We start from the raw sequence: 18,777 nt of genomic DNA on the forward strand, positions 1-18,777 counted from the left end.
GTTGGTCTGACCCATTTGGTGATGTGGTCTGCTTACTGCTTCAGTCCTCACCTGACTCTTCCATCTCTGTGATTGACATTCTCTTTGGATTGTTTTGCCATCGCTTGAAACTCAGGATTTCCCAAACCAAACCTGTCATCTTTTTGCCAAACTGGCTACCTCCAACTGTAAGATGTTACTGTCAGTGGTCCTGTGAGTCTCCCAGGCTTGCAACCCTGGAGTCTTGCTGACTTCTTTCATTCGCTTCTCTTCTCACCTAAAATTCCTTCCCCGTGTTTGCTCTGAGTCCCGTGGTTCAGCTTGGGACCCACCAAGTCTCAGTTCATCAATGAAGCCTTGGGTCACTGATAGCTCTTTCTCGCTTCAAAAATCACCCTTCCCTGGGCTTTTAACATTCATCGCCTCCTGTACTCATCTTGGTACTTAGTCTCACACAGCTGCAGAACTTTCCGTGTTCTCACCTCTCCCAGTGGTTAGTGAGCTCTCTGGAGGCGGTGACTGTTTTCTGCCCCCATAGTGCTCAGTGTGCAGTCAGCACTGAATTAATATTTTTGGATTGGAATGCTTTAAATGCAGGTGGCCTGAGGAGATGGTTATCTTGTACCTCTTGCTAAAAGTGGTTTTCATTCTTTGTAGGTTTCATGTGGACAAACTCTCTTCGGCTCATGTATACCTTCGATTACATAAGGTAACTGGATTTAAACATGGATTCGTGACTTTTTCTGTAGTGATGAGCATCCTATCTTGTCCTCTATCCTTTTTTTTTGGCAAATAAATTGTTTAGAGTAATAAATATGTACAAAAGTCTACAAATTAGCAAATGAAGAGATGTCTTCCCGCAACCCAGGAAACCACTAAGGGCAATTCTGGTGATTTTTGAGGCTTGGAAGGGGACACAGCACATATTTCCCAGATAGAAGCACTGCCTTGTCCTGTCAGCTGAGGTGTGCTGTGTGTCACCTCTGCTCTCTCTCCCTGTCATTTCAGTTGACACTACTGGACTTTGTCTTCTTCTAGGAAGATCATGTTGTAGTTCCTTTTTCTCAGACTCATGTGATTCTCCTGCCTCACCAAGGGCATATGTTCCTAGTTATCAGGGGCTGCTTTGGGAGGTTTAAAACAGCATTATCCTAGTAAAGGGAAAAGATTTAATGTTCCCTAGTCACATAAAACCACTGTTTTTCCAATCTGTCTTTATATCCATCTATTGTGTTTTGTGTAGTTGAATCATAGGGTATGGATAATTGTTATGTGTATTTTTTAAAATATTTATTTTGGAATTATTTTAGATTTACAGAAAAGTTGCAAAGGTAGTACAAGTTCCTATATACCCCATGTCCAGTTTTCCCCATTGTTAACATCTTAACATTACCATGGTAAATTTGTCTGAACTGAGAAGCCAGAACTGATGCATCACTATTAACTAACCTCTGGACTCTATTTGGATTTCTCCAGTTTTTCCATTAATGTCCTTTTTCCGTTCCAGGATCTGGTCCAGCATCACACATTGCATTTTAGTTGTCATGTCTGCCTAGTCTCTGGTCTGTGACAGTTTGTCACTCTTTCCCTGTTTGTCATGACCTTGACAGTTTGAGAAGTACTGATCAGGTCATGACTAGACTGGAGTTACGGGTTTGGGGGAACAATAGCACAGAGGTGAAGTGCTCTTATCCCATCATGTCAGGGGTATTTGCATTAATAGGACTTACCACTGATGGTGTTAACCTTGATCTCCTGTCAGGTTTTTTCACTAGAGAGTTGCTTTTCTCCCCACATACTTTATTATTTGGAAGCAAGTCACTAAGTCCAGCCTGTACTCAACGGGGAGAGCTCCACATCCTGGCGCGGGGAGTACCTGCATATATTGTTTGGAATTCTTCTGTAAGAAAGATTCATCTCTTCTCTCCCATGTATTTAATTCAGTCGTTTACTTATATCAGTATGGACTCACACATTTACTTTTTACTTTGGGTTATAATCCAGTACTGTGTCATTTTGTTGCTAAAATTGTCCCTCCTTTGACTCTTCCAGCTTGGCTCTTGTGTTCCTTTGACATGCTCCTGTCATTTTACTTTCTGAGCACTTCCTTACTTTCTGACACTCAAGATGCTCCAGGCTCATCTTGTGTTTTCCCTGCTCCAGCTCTAGGGTCAGCCGTGTCTCTGAGGAACTTTGGTTTCTGTTATTGGGAAATGGTATTTAGAAATCAAGACCTGGGCTCTGGGTGTGCTCATTGCTGCTAGAGTATCATTGCTTCTAGGCCCTCTCATGTGACAGAGCTAGGAAATAGGTGTATGTATACTAACCCGTGTGAGTAATTCGTATGCATAATTTTTTCTGTATCTACAGTAAGCTAAACATGACTGGTGTCTCTGATGAACCCGTTACTACAGGGGCCTTTCTCACATTCCTTCCTTGCTTAGCTATTACTTCCTTCTCAGACAGTGGGAAGCCTGGCTCCCACCATCCACCATCATTTACTTATTTGAATCCAGTATATATGGAAGTGGTTTCAGATTTGTTAGCCTGTATCCCCATAAGAAACAACTTTATCAACTAAAGTACAGTGCAGTTACAGTTTCCATTCAAAATGCTGTTTTTCAAAGTTACTTGTCAGCTGCTCCCCACCCTCCCCACCTCATGCCTTTCAGTGATGTCTGTCACACACTTAGGTTCTTTTGTCTCAGTCTGCATTCCACCTTGGCTTCCCCTGGTTGATTGTATTACTTTTTTTTTTTTTGAACACATTTTTATTGGAGTATAATTGCTTCACAATGCTGTGTTAGTTTCTGTTGTACAACAAAATGTATCAGCCATATGCGTACATATATCCCCATATCCCCTCATCCCCTCCCTCTTGAGCCTCCCTCCCGCCCTCCCTATCCCACCCCTCTAGGTGGTCACAAAGCACCAAGCTGATCTCCCTGTGCTATGCGGCTGCTTCCCACTAGCTATCTGTTTTACATTTGGTAGTGTATATATGTCCATGCCACTCTCTCACTTCATCCCAGCTTACCCTTCCCCCTCCCCGTATCCTCAAGTCCATTTTCTACATCTGCGTCTTTATTCCTGTCCTGCCCCTAGCTTCTTCAGAACCTTTTTTTTTTTTTTAGAGTCCATATATATGTGTTAGCATACGGTATTTGTTTTTCTCTTTCTGACTTACTTCACTCTGTATGACAGACTCTAGGTCCATCCACCTCACTGCAAATAAGTCAATTTCATTTCTTTTTATGGCTGAGTAATATTCCATTGTATATATTTACCATATCTTTTTTATCCATTCATCTGTCTATGGACACTTAGGTTGCTTCCGTGTCCTGGCTATTGTAAATAGTGCTGCAATGAACATTGTGGTACATGTCTCTTTTTGAATTATGGTTTTCTCAAAATGGATTAAAGACCTAAATGTAAGACCAGACACTGTAAAACTCTTAGAGGAAAACATAGGAAAAACACTCTTTGACATAAACCACAACAAGATCTTTTTTGACCCACCTCCTAGAGTAATGAAAATAAAAACAAAAATAGACAAATGGGACCTAATTAAACTTAAAAGCTTTTGCTTTTAAGCAAAGGAAACCATAAACAAGACAAAAAGACAACCCTCAGAATGGGAGAAAATATTTGCAAATGAAACAACGGACAAAGGATTAATCTCCAAAATATATAAACAGCTCATGGAGCTCGATATCAAAAAGATTGTATTACTTTTAAAGTGACAGTTTACAGACTTTTTCACGTTACTGCATTATTTTCATATTTATTGTTTTGACTGTCTGCTTTGAGTTGATAATATGCCACAGTTAATTTGAAAGCTCCCTTGTCAGAATATAAGTTGTTTACAGTTTTCAGCATTATGAATCCCCAACAAGAAATATTTTTTTAATGAACTACTTTCTATTTTTCTTTTCTTTTTTTTTTTTAGAGTAGTTCTCAGAAATGAAATTACTGGGTCAAAAGATATAAACATTTTGATAACTCCTTTTATGCCAGATTGCCCTTTGAAAATATTATGCTGGTTTAAAATGCTACCTGATATATATAGGTTTTCCAAAAACTTTTTGGGGTTTTATAACTTCAGAAAAATAGCAACCTTTTGACCATTTTAATAAATACAAGATGCTACTTCATTATGCTTATAATATTTACTCCTTAATTTACTAACAAGGTAAAACGTTCTACCACATCTTTACTTATTCTATTTATATTTTTGAGAACTGTGTTGTAAAAAAAAAGAAGATTGTGAACTCTTTGCTGGAACAAAATTCTGAATTTTCCTAGGCAACTTCTTGCCATTTTGGAACTATTTTAAGTCTAGAGAAAATAAAGTATGGTGTTCCCAACTTTCCTTTTGATTCAGATTAAATTTTTTCCTTTGGGTTCTGCTGCATCAGAAAATGGAAATAACGGTGGGTAGTCCCAAGTTCACATTGCCACCAGTTAGAACTTGTTTGAACAGGAGTTTGATTTCATTTTCTTTTGGAAGCACATAATGTGCTAGATAAAAATATGTGCTCCTTGCAGAACTTTTACCTGGTTGATCTCCTGCAGTAAACGACATAGCCCTTTGTACTTGGTAGGTACCAAGTAAGTGTTGGAGATGCAGTGAGACTAAGTATAAGTAGTTCAGAACCCAAACTCTGGAGCCAGACTACCAGCTTTGTATCCTGACCTTGCTGCTTACCAGCTGTGCGACTCTGAGCAAGTTATTCAGCTGTGCCCGTTTCCTCATCTGTAAAAGGGAGCTAACAGCCCCTGTCTTACTGGGTTGTTGTGAGAATTAAATGAGCTAGCATAACTGAAGCATTTAGAATAATGCTTGGCACATGCTAAGCGCTATGTGTGTTCATTCTTTCTTTGTCAAGTTCAGGTGAATTCAACCCAAGCCTTGAAGATCATGGATATTCAACAAGTGTTTTTTCCTAGGCTTATTTGATTTTTGAAAACCTATAGAAAAATCTCACTTATCAAGAGGTCGCTTATCTCATTAACACAGATGGCACAAAGCCCACAGTCAAAATTCTGGCCTTTACACATGGGAGTACCTTACACTCTCCATGCAGAGTTTGTTTACTCTGACTTTATGCATAATGCTAAGCTGAATTATTTTATTTTATTTGGTCTGCTCATATTATATTAGAAGTAGCAAAACAAGAAGAGGCTGTTGCTTCAGGAATAGCAAGAAGGGATGTTGCGACATAGCCTGATAGCAAGGACCAAGAAGCTGTATGTTTCCACAGAAACTCCATAAGCACCACACTCTGGGGCCAATTGTTAGAGCGTGGCTTTAGTTAGTCCTGGGTTCATCTCTCAGCTCTGTCACTTACTAGATATTGGGGAGCTTGGCCTAGTTGCTTAACCTCTCTAAGCTTCATTTTCTTCATTGGCAAAGTGAACGTAGTACTATCCATTTCATATGGCCATTTATTTAGTGTACCTAGCACTCAGAAAGCAGATATTCAAAAAGTGGTAGCTATTGTTTTGTTTTTTAATTATTTATTTGATTTATATAGTATAGGGTCAGTCAGCTTCTGTGTATTTTAGATGCCCCTGAAGGCATCACTATCACTATATTATAGCCTAGTGTAATGGTTGATATTCATGATGATGACATTGTGTTATCAAGATGGTAAATTCAGAATCCTCTATTTAAGTGGTCAGGGAATCTCACAGGATGAGATATGGCGTTAAAGTAGTGACAAACTTAAATCACATATTTTTTGGTCAAAATTTAGGTAATTGAGATTCCCATTTTGAAACATTTAAAATAAGGAAAAAAACAGAAACATAATGGAATAAACTTAATTTATCTCAAATATTTAGGTAGATAAAACATTTCATTCCCAGACAGAAGTGCTTCAGTAATCCCATGCCTAATAGCCAAGTGCTGAGTTGATTTCCACTAGCTCTTGCCTCAGATATTTTTGTTCTTTTGGAATGGCTTTGCTTATTCAGTTTTGACTTTGATACGGTATCTGTAAAGAGAATGAATCAGTATTTTTTCTCTTTTATGGTAGAAGGTTATATCTAACACACCAGGAGCTTGGTTCCTGACTAATTCCGAGGGTAGATGACCTACCAGATCGTGGAGACCCAAAACTATAAGATGTCTCTTGAGAGGGAGTTTGTAGGGACCTCAGCTAAGAAGACTTCCCATTGCCAAAAATAGGCACCATTTCTCCACAAGGTTTCTAAAAGTAAGAAAGAGAAGAGGGAAAAATTACTCACACGTTAAATACAGTTAATATTTTAGTGTTTTTCTTTCATGCCCTGTTTTTTTCCCCACTTAATTAAGTCAGGATTTTCCATATTACTGCCTTCTCTTAAAGTAAACATTTCCACAAAGGACTTCATTTTTCAGTGTTTTGAAATACAGTTGAAGAGCCCCTGCTTTTAATAAAATTGTGCCTAGTAAGGTAGCAAAGCCCTATAAAAGTGCTGCAGTATTGATCAGTAACAAGGTAGTGGACCATTTGGTTTATTCTTGTGTTTCAGGGGGAGAAAATAGAAGACATTCCAAAGGAAGTACTAATGGACTGTGCCCATCTTGTGAAGGCCAATAGCATTCAAGGTCAGTTTTCCTAGAGGTGTTTTCAGAATTAGCACTGCTTTCTCTGTGTCTGAAATGGATTACATCTTAGAGAACATATTACTGACTTTGGCTTGAGTCAAGGGAATGACATGTAGTATGCCTTTCCCCTGTTTTGTTCTTTAAGGTGGCAGTTGCACTACCTGTCAGAGAACTGAAAGCCAACCTCCCTGCCCCTCTAATTTTCATGGCCCCATCTCAAGTCTTTTTTACCCTGTTTTCTTTACCTTGAATAGAAAATTGTCTAGGGCTTCCCTGGTGGCGCGGTGGTTAAGAACCCGCCTGCCAATGCAGGGAACACGGGTTTGAGCCCTGGTCTGGGAAGATCCCACATGCCGTGGAGCAACTAAGCCTGTGCGCCACAACTACGGAGGCTGCGCTCTAGAGTCCACGTGCCACAACTACTGAAGCCCGTGCACCTAGAGCCCATGCTCCACAACAAGAGAAGCCACTGCAGTGAGAAGCCTGCACACCGCAACTAGAGAAAGCCCACACACAGCAACAGACCCAATGCAACCAAAAATAAATAAATAATTTTAAAAAAGAAAAGAAAATTGTCTAGACCTGCCTACCCCTAAGGTTACTTGTAGAAAGACTTTTGGAAATTGCATTATGTTAATTGCCAAGCAAGAGATGTGTCTCATGGCTTTATTTGTAATGTTTGATGTGTTTGTTTCCATTATTTGTTACTAGATTCTAGAACCCAAGTCTCCCAATTACTCTTTCCTACTTTTTCTTTCTTTCCTTCTCTCCTTCCATACTTTCTTCTCCCTGTAAATTGTGAAGGTATCAAGTCTGTTGATCTTGTTATCTCCCAGAGAACCTTAAATAATATGTCTAGGGTGATGCATTAGAATCAGTATTTTTACAGTGCTCTCCAGGTGATTCTAATGTGCAAAGAGTGTTGAGACAATTGGCCTCCATGTTTTAAGTAGGACCTGTAGTATTGGCCTTGGTGCTGGTTTAGTTCTACTGTACAAGATTTAATTTGTCAAGTCAGTATAGGTCAAGAAGGACAGTTAATGGAGTGGAGGTGGCAGTTATAAAGGGGAGCTGGGTGATGGTATTCTGCTAGGAATGAGCTAGTAGACTGGATTTTAGTTGTAGGACATGGAACTAGATAAGGTAGAGTTAAGTTTGGTTTGATATAAAGTTGAGGGGTGATCCAGAGGGTTCGGAAAAAATATGGTTTGCATAGAAGATAAGCATGGGGCAGACACAGAGCTGACAGCAGGTACCGGGAGCTGGTGATTATAGGAGAAGAGCTGGGCAGTGTGCTCCCTCCCTCATCACTTAGTCCGCGTTTTCCTGCATCTCACTCGGCAGCTTTACTGAATCAGGTGCTTAGTCAAAGAAACTGGAAGTCTTGTCTTACAGAGCCATTCATTTTCAACTCCACAAATCATTAAATTGCAGTTAGTTTTAGGACGTTCCATTTTTATGAGTAGAAGAAGAGCTCCTCAGATTTCCAGTTAAAATCTTTGGTTATGGAAAGAAAAATAATGAAAATTGAAACTACGTCATTATCCTCCTTCCTTGTGTGTTGCAACCTCTTTAATGTGTTTTCGTGCCCCTGCCTAGCAGATGTGAATTTATTAAAAGAGCTTTGGACTCATTATTCTTGGCCCGGCCTCTTTCTTCTTAATCCCTTTATAGTTTACCAGTTCTAAAGAAAACAGAAAAGAGGAAGAGTCATTGAATCACTGAATCACTCTTCTCTCCTCTTCAGCCTTCCACAGGGATAGCTCACTCATAAGGAGCTAAGCCCAAGCATCTCACTCTCAGGAGTCAATAGCAGAGGATGCTGAGGAGTGAAGAAGATTGTCTTTGCTGTGAGATTTGCTAAGTACACTACATTTGCTAAGTACACTACATTTGCATCACTGTGTTATTAAAATATTTCCGTCCCTGGTTGACCACCTTCAGCGCTGTTTGTCATCAGAGAATCTGGTCAGCCTCTTCTTTATTCATTTTATAATCTCTTGCCAGATTAAACTTTCTAAAAGCTTAGACACTTTCTGTGACACCCTTCACCTTGTCTCTACAGTTATACCCAAACTTCCTAAGCTGGCATTTAAGCATCTCTGATCTGAACACAGACTTTGTTCCCCTTCATGTATTTCATACTCCAGCCAAAGCAAATATTTGCTGTTTTCCTACTTTGTGCCTTTGCTTGTATTGTTCCCTCTGCCCTCAATGTTACACTCCTGCTCAGTCATCACATGTCTAGATTCGAGCTAAGGTTCAAGGGCTATGCTGTAGTTATAGTAATAGTAATAACAGCTGGCACTGAATGTTAATTACATGCCTGGCACTGTGCCAAGAACATTACAAATTGTTCATTTATCAACTCTACTGAATTAAGATATTACTTTCATTTTATAGATGAGGAGGCTGAATTTAAGAAATTAAGAATTAAGGAACTTAACCTCTCCCACGGAGCCTTTTCCTTCCTCCAGCTTTGAGTGACCACTGCCCTCTCTGAACTCCCTTAACTCTTGACCTGTATCTTTCCAACATCACTTGATGACTTCTAATTTTCATTGCAATTACTTATGTACTTATCTGCCTTCCTTTAATCTTCAAAGGCAGGATCCATTATCTGATCCATGTTTGTATCTCCCACAGTGCCTTGCACGTGGAGATTTTTTTTTTTTTGACTTAATTTTGAAAAAAATTTCAAACCTACAGAAAAGTTGCAAGAAGATTTAGAATCAACAGTTTTTCCGTATTTGTTTGCCTTCTCCCTGTAATTCACTCGATGGTTTTTTAGCTGAACCATTTGAAAGAAAATCACAGGCATCGTGACCGTTCAGCATGTCCTAAGAAGTACATTGTCTTAAGTAACTGCATTACAGTGTTCAAATTCAGGAAATTTCACATGGGTAGAATACTGTTATGCAGAGTCCATGTGTAAGTTTTGTCAGTTGTCCCACTACCGTCACTTTACAGCATTTTTTTTTTTTTAATGGCACAACTTTTTTTTTTTTAAACTTTGGGTTTATTTATTTATGGCTGTGTTGGGTCTTCATTTCTGTGCGAGGGCTTTCTCTAGTTGCGGCAAGCGGGGGCCATTCTTCATCGCGGTGCGCGGGCCTCTCACTATCGTGGCCTCTCTTGTTGCGGAGCACAGGCTCCAGACGCGCAGGCTCAGTAACTGTGGCTCACGGGCCCAGTTGCTCCACGGCATGTGGGATCTTCCCAGACCAGGGCTCGAACCCGTGTTCCCTGCGTTGGCAGGCAGACTCCCAACCACTGCGCCACCAGGGAAGCCCTATAGCATTTTTTTTTTTTTTTGATCCAGGATCATACATTCTATTCACTTGTCATGTATCGCTGGTCTCCTTTAATCTGGACACTTCTTTGTCTTTCAAGACGTTGACACTTTTAGAGTGGAGACCACTTTGGGTTGGTCCGATGCTTCCTTTTCAGTAGGACCACATTACGCATTTTGCGGCAGGAATACTGCGTGGGTGCAGTCTTGTGCATTACGGTCAGGAGGCACATGCTGCCAGTTTGCCTCATTTTTGGCGATGTTAACTGATCGCTTAGGTAAGGTCGTGTTCACCAGATTTCCCCAGTGTACGTGGTCATTTAATAAACATTGAAATGTATTGCCATCTAATTTGGAAGGGCCTTAGAGCGCACTGGACCAGTGATTAGACTGTGATTCTCAGAGCCGCCTGGGGGGCTGTCAGGGGTGGAGGGGAAACGCGAAGTGGGGGTGGGTGGGGGGGAGGAGGAGTGAGCAGGATACCTGGCACCCCTTTCCTCCGGAGCATCTCTGCTTTGATTACTTTGTTATGTTTTCTTTGGTAAAAGAGTTTCCACGGCTAAAGAAACAAAAACCAAAAAGCTCTACTAAACTGGTCCAGTTTCCTCATGTTTCAGATGAGATGCCAGGAGCCATGGGGATTTTCCCAAAGCGACACAGCTGGTTTGTGGTAGTGCAGGGTAGAATCCGGTGTCTCGAATCACTTTATCTTGCTGCTTAACCTTTATTAGATCAAGGGCTCCTTTGAGAATCTGAGGAAACCTGTTTGGTCCTTTTCTCTTTAAAAACACATACAATAAAATTTGCATTCAATTTTAGAGAGTCTCCAAAGATCCCTGAAGCTGATCTCTTGACCCTGCTTTTCATCAGAATACTTTAGCTTGAATTGTTTGTCGGCTTTCCCATTTGCCTTTGTGGGTGGCTTCTTTTTTTAAAAAAAAGTATTTTGTGGTTTGAAACACTTGGTGGCTTGTTCATTCTCAGCCTCTTCCTTTGTTGGATTATGGTGACTTCATTGTGGGTGAGGGGACGCATTGCTCAGCGTCCTCCTGCCCGCATGTTGAGGACAGTCTCTCTTGGCAGGCTGCAAGATGAACAACGTCAACGTGGTCTATACCCCGTGGTCTAACCTGAAGAAAACGGCCGACATGGATGTGGGACAGATAGGCTTTCACAGGCAGAAGGACGTAAGTGTGAGCATCACAGGGTGGCAGAGCCCTGGCGCTGAGTGGGTGTCTGTCTCTGCTGTTGAGGGCTCAGCATGATGTCTCTTTCCTAAAGGGAATCAAGCTGGGTTCCTAAGCTGCTGGAAAGCCCTGCCCTGTTCTGGGGGGGAAAAAAAAAACATAAAGATTCAGTATTTTTTTTCCCTCCATCTCCCTCAAGGTGAAAATTGTGACAGTAGAGAAGAAAGTGAATGAGATCCTGAACCGATTGGAAAAGACCAAAATGGAGCGGTTCCCAGACCTAGAGGCAGAGAAAGAATGCAGAGACCGCGAAGAGAGGAATGAGAAGAAAGCCCAGATTCAGGAAATGAAAAGGAAAGAAAAAGAAGAGATGAAAAAGAAGAGGGAGATGGACGAACTTAGGTATGTTGGAGCTAAGGCACTGACGCTGACCTTGGAGAGTCTTCACTGCTGATTTAATTAGGGATTAACCCTTAAGAATGGTACAGTTGGCCCTGTGTATCCACGGATCCAGTCAACCATGGATCAAAAATGTTTGGGGGTGGAAGAAATTCCAGAAAGGTCCAAAAAGCAACACTTGAATTTCCCTTGTGCTGACAACTATTGACATAGCATTTACCTTTATGACTATTTACATAGCATTTACAGTGTGTCAGATAAGTAATCTATAGATGATTTAAAGTATATGGGAGGATGTATGTAGGTTATATGCAAATACTATGCCATTTTTATAAGGACTTGAGCATCTGCAGGTTTTGGTATCTGAGGGGGGTCCTGGAACCAATCCCCCATGGATTCTGAGGGACAAGTGTATTCTGGTATTCTGGTAGATGAAGGGACATATAACAAGCTCCAAGCCTTAAATGAGTTAGAATAAGGCATTTATGCTAATGTGTTGGTCAGATGAATTGCCCTTTTATAGGGGCAGGATATGAGAGTGTACGAAATAAAATAGCTAATTTTAATCTTAGATAAACCATTACAGGTTATCTTTAGAGTTTGGTTTGTAAACATCTTCGGGGAAAGAAGAGATACTATATTGAGTGTTTTACATTAGCTATGGTATTTGAATGAAATTGTCTCAGCTCTAAAGGCCAGTGCTAGTAACTCTTAAAAGCTGTTTTTAAAACCTCTTTTTTATAGATTTCGAAAGTTTAAAGTAATTAATGTGGAGAGGCCTGCTCCAAAACACAGCATTTTTAAACAATAAATAGTAGTTAAAACACATCTTGGATCCTGAAATTCTAGTGTATAAGGCCGTGAAAGTACTGATTATATTAGTTTTCTATTGTTACTATAACAAATTACCACAAATTTAGTGGCTTAAAATGACATAGATTTATCATCTTACAGTTGTTCATGTTAGAAGTTCAAAATAGTTCTCACTGGGCTAGAATCAAGGTGTCTGCGGGGCTGTGTTTCTTTCTGGAGCTCTAGGAGAGAATCTGTTTACCTTCCAGCTCCTAGAGGCCGCCCACACTCCTGGGCTTGTGACTCCTTGCTCATCTTCAAGGCCAGCAACAGTGCATCTCTCTGCCCCTTCATAGTCACAGCCCCCTCTCTGACCACAGCCTCCTCTGCTTCTAAGGACTGATGTGATGACATTGGGCCCACCCAGATACTGCGTGATAATCTCCCCATCTAAGATCTTTTATTTTTTTAATTCTAATTTTATTTTAAAATGATAAAAATTTATTCAGTTTTGTAAATTGAACATCAAACCTCTTTTAAATTAAATTTAAATAAGTGAATCGGACACAAATGGAGAGAAATCACAGGAACTCCATTAACAGAAAGGGAATGAATTCTGGAATCTATTGATTTTTAGAAAAATAGTGCCGAGTAGCAGCTGGACAGCATTCCGGGCACTTTTCATTTCAGCATCTTCCGAGAAGTCCTTGCAAATGTCATTTATCTCAATGCTCGCAGGTTCACAAGAACTTCTAGAGATGAACTACTTTTCTCTTCCTGCTTGTATTACACAATGAACCATTGTACTTTCATCATCTTACCTTATCCACTCTCTTTTTCCATTCCTCATTATTATTCACCAAGTCAGATTCCACGCCTTTTCAGAGACTGCCAAGTTATCAGCTCCATTCTCACTGTGTCAAGCAGTCTTCATGACAATTTATAGTCTTCTCCTCTTTATTACAGCTCTAAATTTACATAGGGTGAAGTCTAAAGAGGATATGAGCTTTGTTTTTTGTATAGTTTTATGTTTTTTGGGTTTTTTTAACCTCTTTATTGGAGTATAATTGCTTTACAATGGTGTGTTAGTTTCTGCTTTATAACAAAGAGAATCAGCTATACATATACATATATCCCCATATCTCTTCCCTCTTGCGTCTCGCTCCCTTCCACCCTCCCTATCCCACCCCTCCCCATCTAAGATCTTTAATTAAAGTCCCTTCTGCCATGTGAGGTAACATATTCGCAGGTTCTGGAGATTAGGACGTAGACATTTGGGTAAGATCATCATTCTGCCTACTATACTGACTCTCTATAGATGCATAGTACTATACCTGAAGGGGCCTCAGTTTTTCTTCGAGAAAGAAGGAAATTAATCCTGTCACTTCCAGTCACAGAATTCCTAGATTTTTTTCCACTATTTTCCATAGATTTCATTTGTGATAAGTATACCAAAAAAAAAAAGTTATTGATTCCTTTGGGAAGGGTATAGGATCAATGTGAGCTGTCTTGCCCTGTCCTGACCTAGTTTCCTTGGAATACCCTGGATTATTAGAAAGATCATTGGGCCAGAATGGAGGCTTTATGATCAAGCACTGGTATTTATTTGTTATCCATATGCACGCATCCCTGTTGGGGGTTCTGCTAAAACAGGGTGAGTGACTTCATTTACAATACAGTATTCAAATGGAGAACTCCGGAAGTGTTACCCCAAGTTATAAGCTGCCAGCATGAGACAGACTGATGCAGAGATTTAAACGTTCAATTTGACGTAGAATTGTGAGTCCATTTTGTGTTGTGAGTGAAAGACAAATTACCAACACCATTACTTTCAAGAAACGTGTGGAATTTTGAGTGATACAGGATTTAGACTAGTTTATTCTTTTTGTTTTTAGTGTGGAGTGGAGAAAAAATTGAAAACGTGCCTTTTTGTGCCTCTTAAAACTCTGCCGTAATGTTGTTTAGAGACATAATATTATATGCTAGAAATATAATGTCACTTAATTTACTTACAACATTTTTTTTAGACTTGTAGGCTCTTTATTTTTTTATTTTAATTTTTTTAATATTTATTTATTTCGCCGCGTCGGATCTTAGTTGTGGCCCTCGGGATCTTTGTTGCAGCATGTGTGCTCTTAGCTGTGGCATGCATGTGGGATCTAGTTCCCCGACCAGGGATCCAACCCAGGCCCCCTGCACTGGGAGCGCAGCGTCTTACCCACTGGACCGCCAGGGGAGTCCCTACTCATAACATTCAATAAGAAAGATTAGCTAACATTTTTGGACACTTGTCATCTGCCCAACACTGTATTGTGCTTTACTGCATTATCTCATTTAATCCTAACAAGAGCCATGTGAGGCAAATGTTTTTATCATCTGCATTTTGTAGAAGAGGAAACTGAGACTGAGGAGCAGTTAAGTAACTCGCTCAGAGGCACGTAGCTCGTCTCGGTCTGATTCTCAAGCTCACTCACGCTGTTACCACTCTCTTCTGCCCTCTGTTCAGTCTATTCCGCAGCTTCTGTGAAACTCCAGCAAAAAGCTCTAAGCTTCGGACTTGTTCTATAACCTGTTTTTATACATTTGCAGTGCTAGCATCACTTTAATTTCTGTCTTTGACTCTTCCACCCGAGAGATCAAATGCTATGCCTACAAAATCTTCTCATTCTGAAGTCTTTCACTTGCCTTTCTGACAAGGAAAATACCATTAAATTTCACCAACAGTTGATTCTTTTGTTTGGACCATCTGGTAAGGAATGTCCAATTTAATTGCTGTGATAGCTGAAGGAAATTGACTTTTGAGTCTTCAGGGGATTCTACAGATAAACTGAGAAGATAGTCTCATCCTGGACACTATCCCCGGTGCTTCCAGATGATTTCAGGGAAGAAATCCTTAACAGCCTCACACCCAGAAGATATCCAGCTTCTTTCCAATTCTAAAGCCATTATTTAGACTCTAGACTCCTTTCTTCAACTTTCTGAACAGAAATGGCAGTAAGCTTTTCATTTCTAATTTCTACCAGTAGAAAAAAATGGATGGAATTGTCATTGTATAGTCCAGGTTCTTTGAGCTCTAGTCAGGAGTATATCCATTAGCCTCGGGATCAGAACAGAACAAAGCCCACAACACAGAAGGCACCAACTTCCTTCTCAGATGAAAAGAGCAGCAGCCCCTGGAGACAGAACTCCATCTTGTTCTTGCAAATGAGTGCTTTACCCTTGTCCTCGGTGTGCAGAAATTCCAGTGATCTGATAATGTAGATAGGTCTACATAAAGATCATCCTTTTAGGTAGTTTTTTAAAGAAATATTTAGATTGTTTGGGAGGACGCTAAAGTGTGGAGGCTAAATGGTAGCAGTATATTAACATCTTTTATTAACCATTTTATTCATTTACACAATAATGAAAAGTTCCCCTTATTTAGGCTTCACATATTAATTCTCACTTACCCATCTTGTTCATTAGCTCTTTAGACAGCTTTTTAGCTCACACTTGCCCTGGCAGCCTAGGATCTCATGGGATTTTAGTTTAGAGAATCTTTGTATAGGGTTAGGTGTAGGGAGGAAGCCTCACATGGCATGTTCTTTCCGTACCTGCTACACTGTAAGCCATACATAGAGTAAGAGGATGTAGCAGAAGAGAGTCTACATAGGTTTTGAAAGTACAGGTGCTGTGGAAGAGTGTCCGTGTCTCCCTGCAGTGTGTCGTAGTTAGTTTCATCTCAGCAGTTGGATTCATGGTTACAGTCTGCTTACCTGCTGTGTTTATTTTTTTAATACATCTTTATTGGAGTAAAATTGCTTCACAATGCTGTGCTAGTTTCTGTTGTACAGCAAAGTGAATCAGCTATATGTATACATATATCCCCATATCCCCTCCCTCTTGCGCCTCACTCCCACCCTCCCTATCCCACCCCTCTAAGTCGTTGCAAAGCACCAAGCTGATCTCCCTGTGCTATGCATCTGCTTCCCACTAGCTATCTGTTTTACATTTGGTAAGTGTATATATGTCACTGCTACTTTCTCACTTCCTCCCAGCTTCCCCTTCCCTCCTGCCCCCTGCCCCCATATCCTCAAGTCCATTCTCTATGTCTGCGTATTTATTCCTGCCCTGCCACTAGGTTCATCAGTACCATTTTTTTTTTTAGATTCCATATATATGCGCTAGCATACGGTATTTGTTTTTCTTTTTCTGACTTAATTCACTCTATATGACCGACTCTGGGTCTGTCCACCTCACTACAAATAACTCAATTTCGTTTCTTTTTATGGCTGAGTAATATTCCATTGTATATATGTGCCACATCTTTATCCATTCATCTGTCGATGGACATTTAGGTTGCTTCCATGTCCTGGCTATTGTAAATAGTGCTGCAATGAACGTTGTGGTACATGTCTCTTTTCGAATTATGGTTTTCTCAGGGTATAATCTTGTATTCACTTACTTGACTTTTGTCATACTGTAACAAACATTTATTAACATCAAAATCAAGCTCACCATGTGAACATTGAAACCGGAAGAAATAAGCAAGTCAATAACAGATCAGAAAAGACCAAGGGTAGGGCCTAAGTTTACCTGAAATGGGGATATTTAAAAGTTGGGAGTCTCAGAGATCAGAATTGGAACCTGACGTTCAGGTGATTGAAGTCAGGAAAGTACGAGACCCAGGTAAGATGGCAAGTCACAGGTACGCATGTCGTACGTCTGAGAATTGGCATGAACTTGATTTGGGGGCAGAGATTACTTTAGCAAGGAGGTTAATGTGTGAAAGGTTATAGCTGATCAGTGGCAAAGCAGGAATTCAAACTCAAGTCTGTAATTCTGAAGTCCACACTTCTACTGTTAGCTTGCTGCCTGTGAGGCAAAGAATGCCCAGGTTGGCAAGACCTGAGTCAAGGTGATTCAAAGGCAAATAAAAGAATGAAAAATTAGGTACATTAGAGAGTGACTTAAAAGGTTTTGTTTAGTCCAGAATTTCATGCTGTAAGTGCTAAGGAACCACTGTAGGTTTCCTGGGATATTAGGAAGAAGAGAACTTGTCGGAAGGGTTTATTGGCGACGTGTCAAGGAAGTAATGGTGAGACCAGTGATTGAAAGGATGGTATGGTCAGGTGTAGAAGTGGCTGCTTTCACTGTACCTCCTGTTGTTTCTCTCTCACGCGCTACTGCTGCTGCCTTCCGTAAATAATGCTGTGTTGTGCCACAGGTCTTTGTTTTAATGATGAACTCCTTCACAGAGGCACTTCTGCATTCCTGGATCTCCTTGATTGCGACCCTGTGCTTTGCACATGCAGTGAGTGACTCGTCAGTACATTACGGATGAATAAGTAACTGAGATTAGCTTCCCTTGATACAGTGATGCTTGAGCTAAGATCCAAACTATTTGCTAGTTAAAAGGGCAGGGGCGGTGGAAAGAGTACCGGAAGCAGAAGGAACTATCTGTGCAAAGACCACATCACAGGACTAAAAGCCGACCCAACCGTCTGGAGCAGCAGGGGTGAGGGAGCCCGGGGATCAAGGGCTAGTCCAGCAGGGCCTTGTTGGTCATGTGTGTCTTCAGGCTGAGGGTTTTGTGAGGTCACTGGAGAGTGTTAAGCCAGGGGTAGTGTGAAAAGGTTTGTGTTTTGGAAAGGTCCTGTGACTGACCTGATTGGAAAGGACGCCAGGTAGGCGTGTGGCTAGGCCAGTAGCTGTCCACATGACAGAGTTAGTCGCTTGGGCTGTGGTGGTGATGTGGAGGTGGAGAGAACTGGACCAGTGAGAAATAGTTCCCTGGATAAAATTACAGGATTTGAAAATAGATTGGATTCAGAGGAGGGGCAGGGGAAAGAATGACTGCGGGGATTCTGGCTTGTGAAATGGAATGGCTAGCGATGCTGTTCTTTGAGCTAGGAAATGCTGGAAAGGAACCAAACTGTTTTTGGTTGGGGGGAAGACCATGAGTTGGGTATGGACCTAGGAATCTGAAAGTATCTTTGAGGCATCCCCCGAAAAAGTCAGACAGGCAGTTGGATTAATGGGATGGAGCTCAGAGGAGGCGTGTGGCCTAAAGAAGGGTAATTTGTGTGTTGCTTTCATATGAGTGGGAATTCGGACCCTGTGGTTCCTGAACCTGGCTCGTAGATGCCCGCAGCTGGGCGCTTGAAGATATTTTAATCTTCACAGGTGATTTTAAGATACAGCTGGAAGTGAGGTTCTCTGCTCTTAACTACTTCTTTATCAGCATGGCTTTCTCTTTCTGCTCATGCCGCTTATTGATCCTATCTGTCCATTTATACCTTATCGATGCCACTGACTCTTACAGGCATCAGTGCTGTCTCTCTCTGCTTGTCTCTCAGCTCATTGTCTCTGTCCGTGACAAGTCTCCTTCCCTCTGGTCCTCATTTTCCAGTTTCTACAGTTCATATTTACTTGTTTGTCCCGCCATCGCTTCAAGTGTGACATTGTCCTAAACCAAGTACATCATCTTTGCAACATTTTCCCATTTCTCTCAGTTGTAACATTATTTCCTTCAGATCACCCATGCTAGAAAC

At 40.8% G+C, this 18,777-nt stretch overlaps 1 protein-coding gene across 8 annotated transcripts in view; it reads left to right on the forward strand.

Annotated features, from left to right (window-relative positions):
* CCDC25 (coiled-coil domain containing 25) overlaps positions 1–18,777 on the forward strand; it is a 55,881-nt gene that overhangs the window by 12,346 nt on the left and 24,758 nt on the right. For 3 of the 8 annotated variants that reach the window (XM_057548141.1, XM_057548144.1, XM_057548143.1), the window contains exons 4-7: positions 637–688; positions 6,499–6,574; positions 10,950–11,059; positions 11,253–11,455. In XM_057548141.1, the coding sequence (XP_057404124.1) occupies positions 637–688; positions 6,499–6,574; positions 10,950–11,059; positions 11,253–11,455 (441 nt within the window). Of the gene's footprint in view, positions 1–636; positions 689–6,498; positions 6,575–6,828; positions 8,189–10,949; positions 11,060–11,252; positions 11,456–18,777 lie in introns of those variants that run through there. The other 5 variants (XM_057548142.1, XM_057548148.1, XM_057548145.1 and 2 more) reach the window with 5 other exon arrangements.

The sequence above is a fragment of the Balaenoptera acutorostrata genome, chromosome 6 (assembly GCF_949987535.1).
Source record: "Balaenoptera acutorostrata chromosome 6, mBalAcu1.1, whole genome shotgun sequence".
NCBI lineage: Eukaryota > Metazoa > Chordata > Mammalia > Artiodactyla > Balaenopteridae > Balaenoptera > Balaenoptera acutorostrata.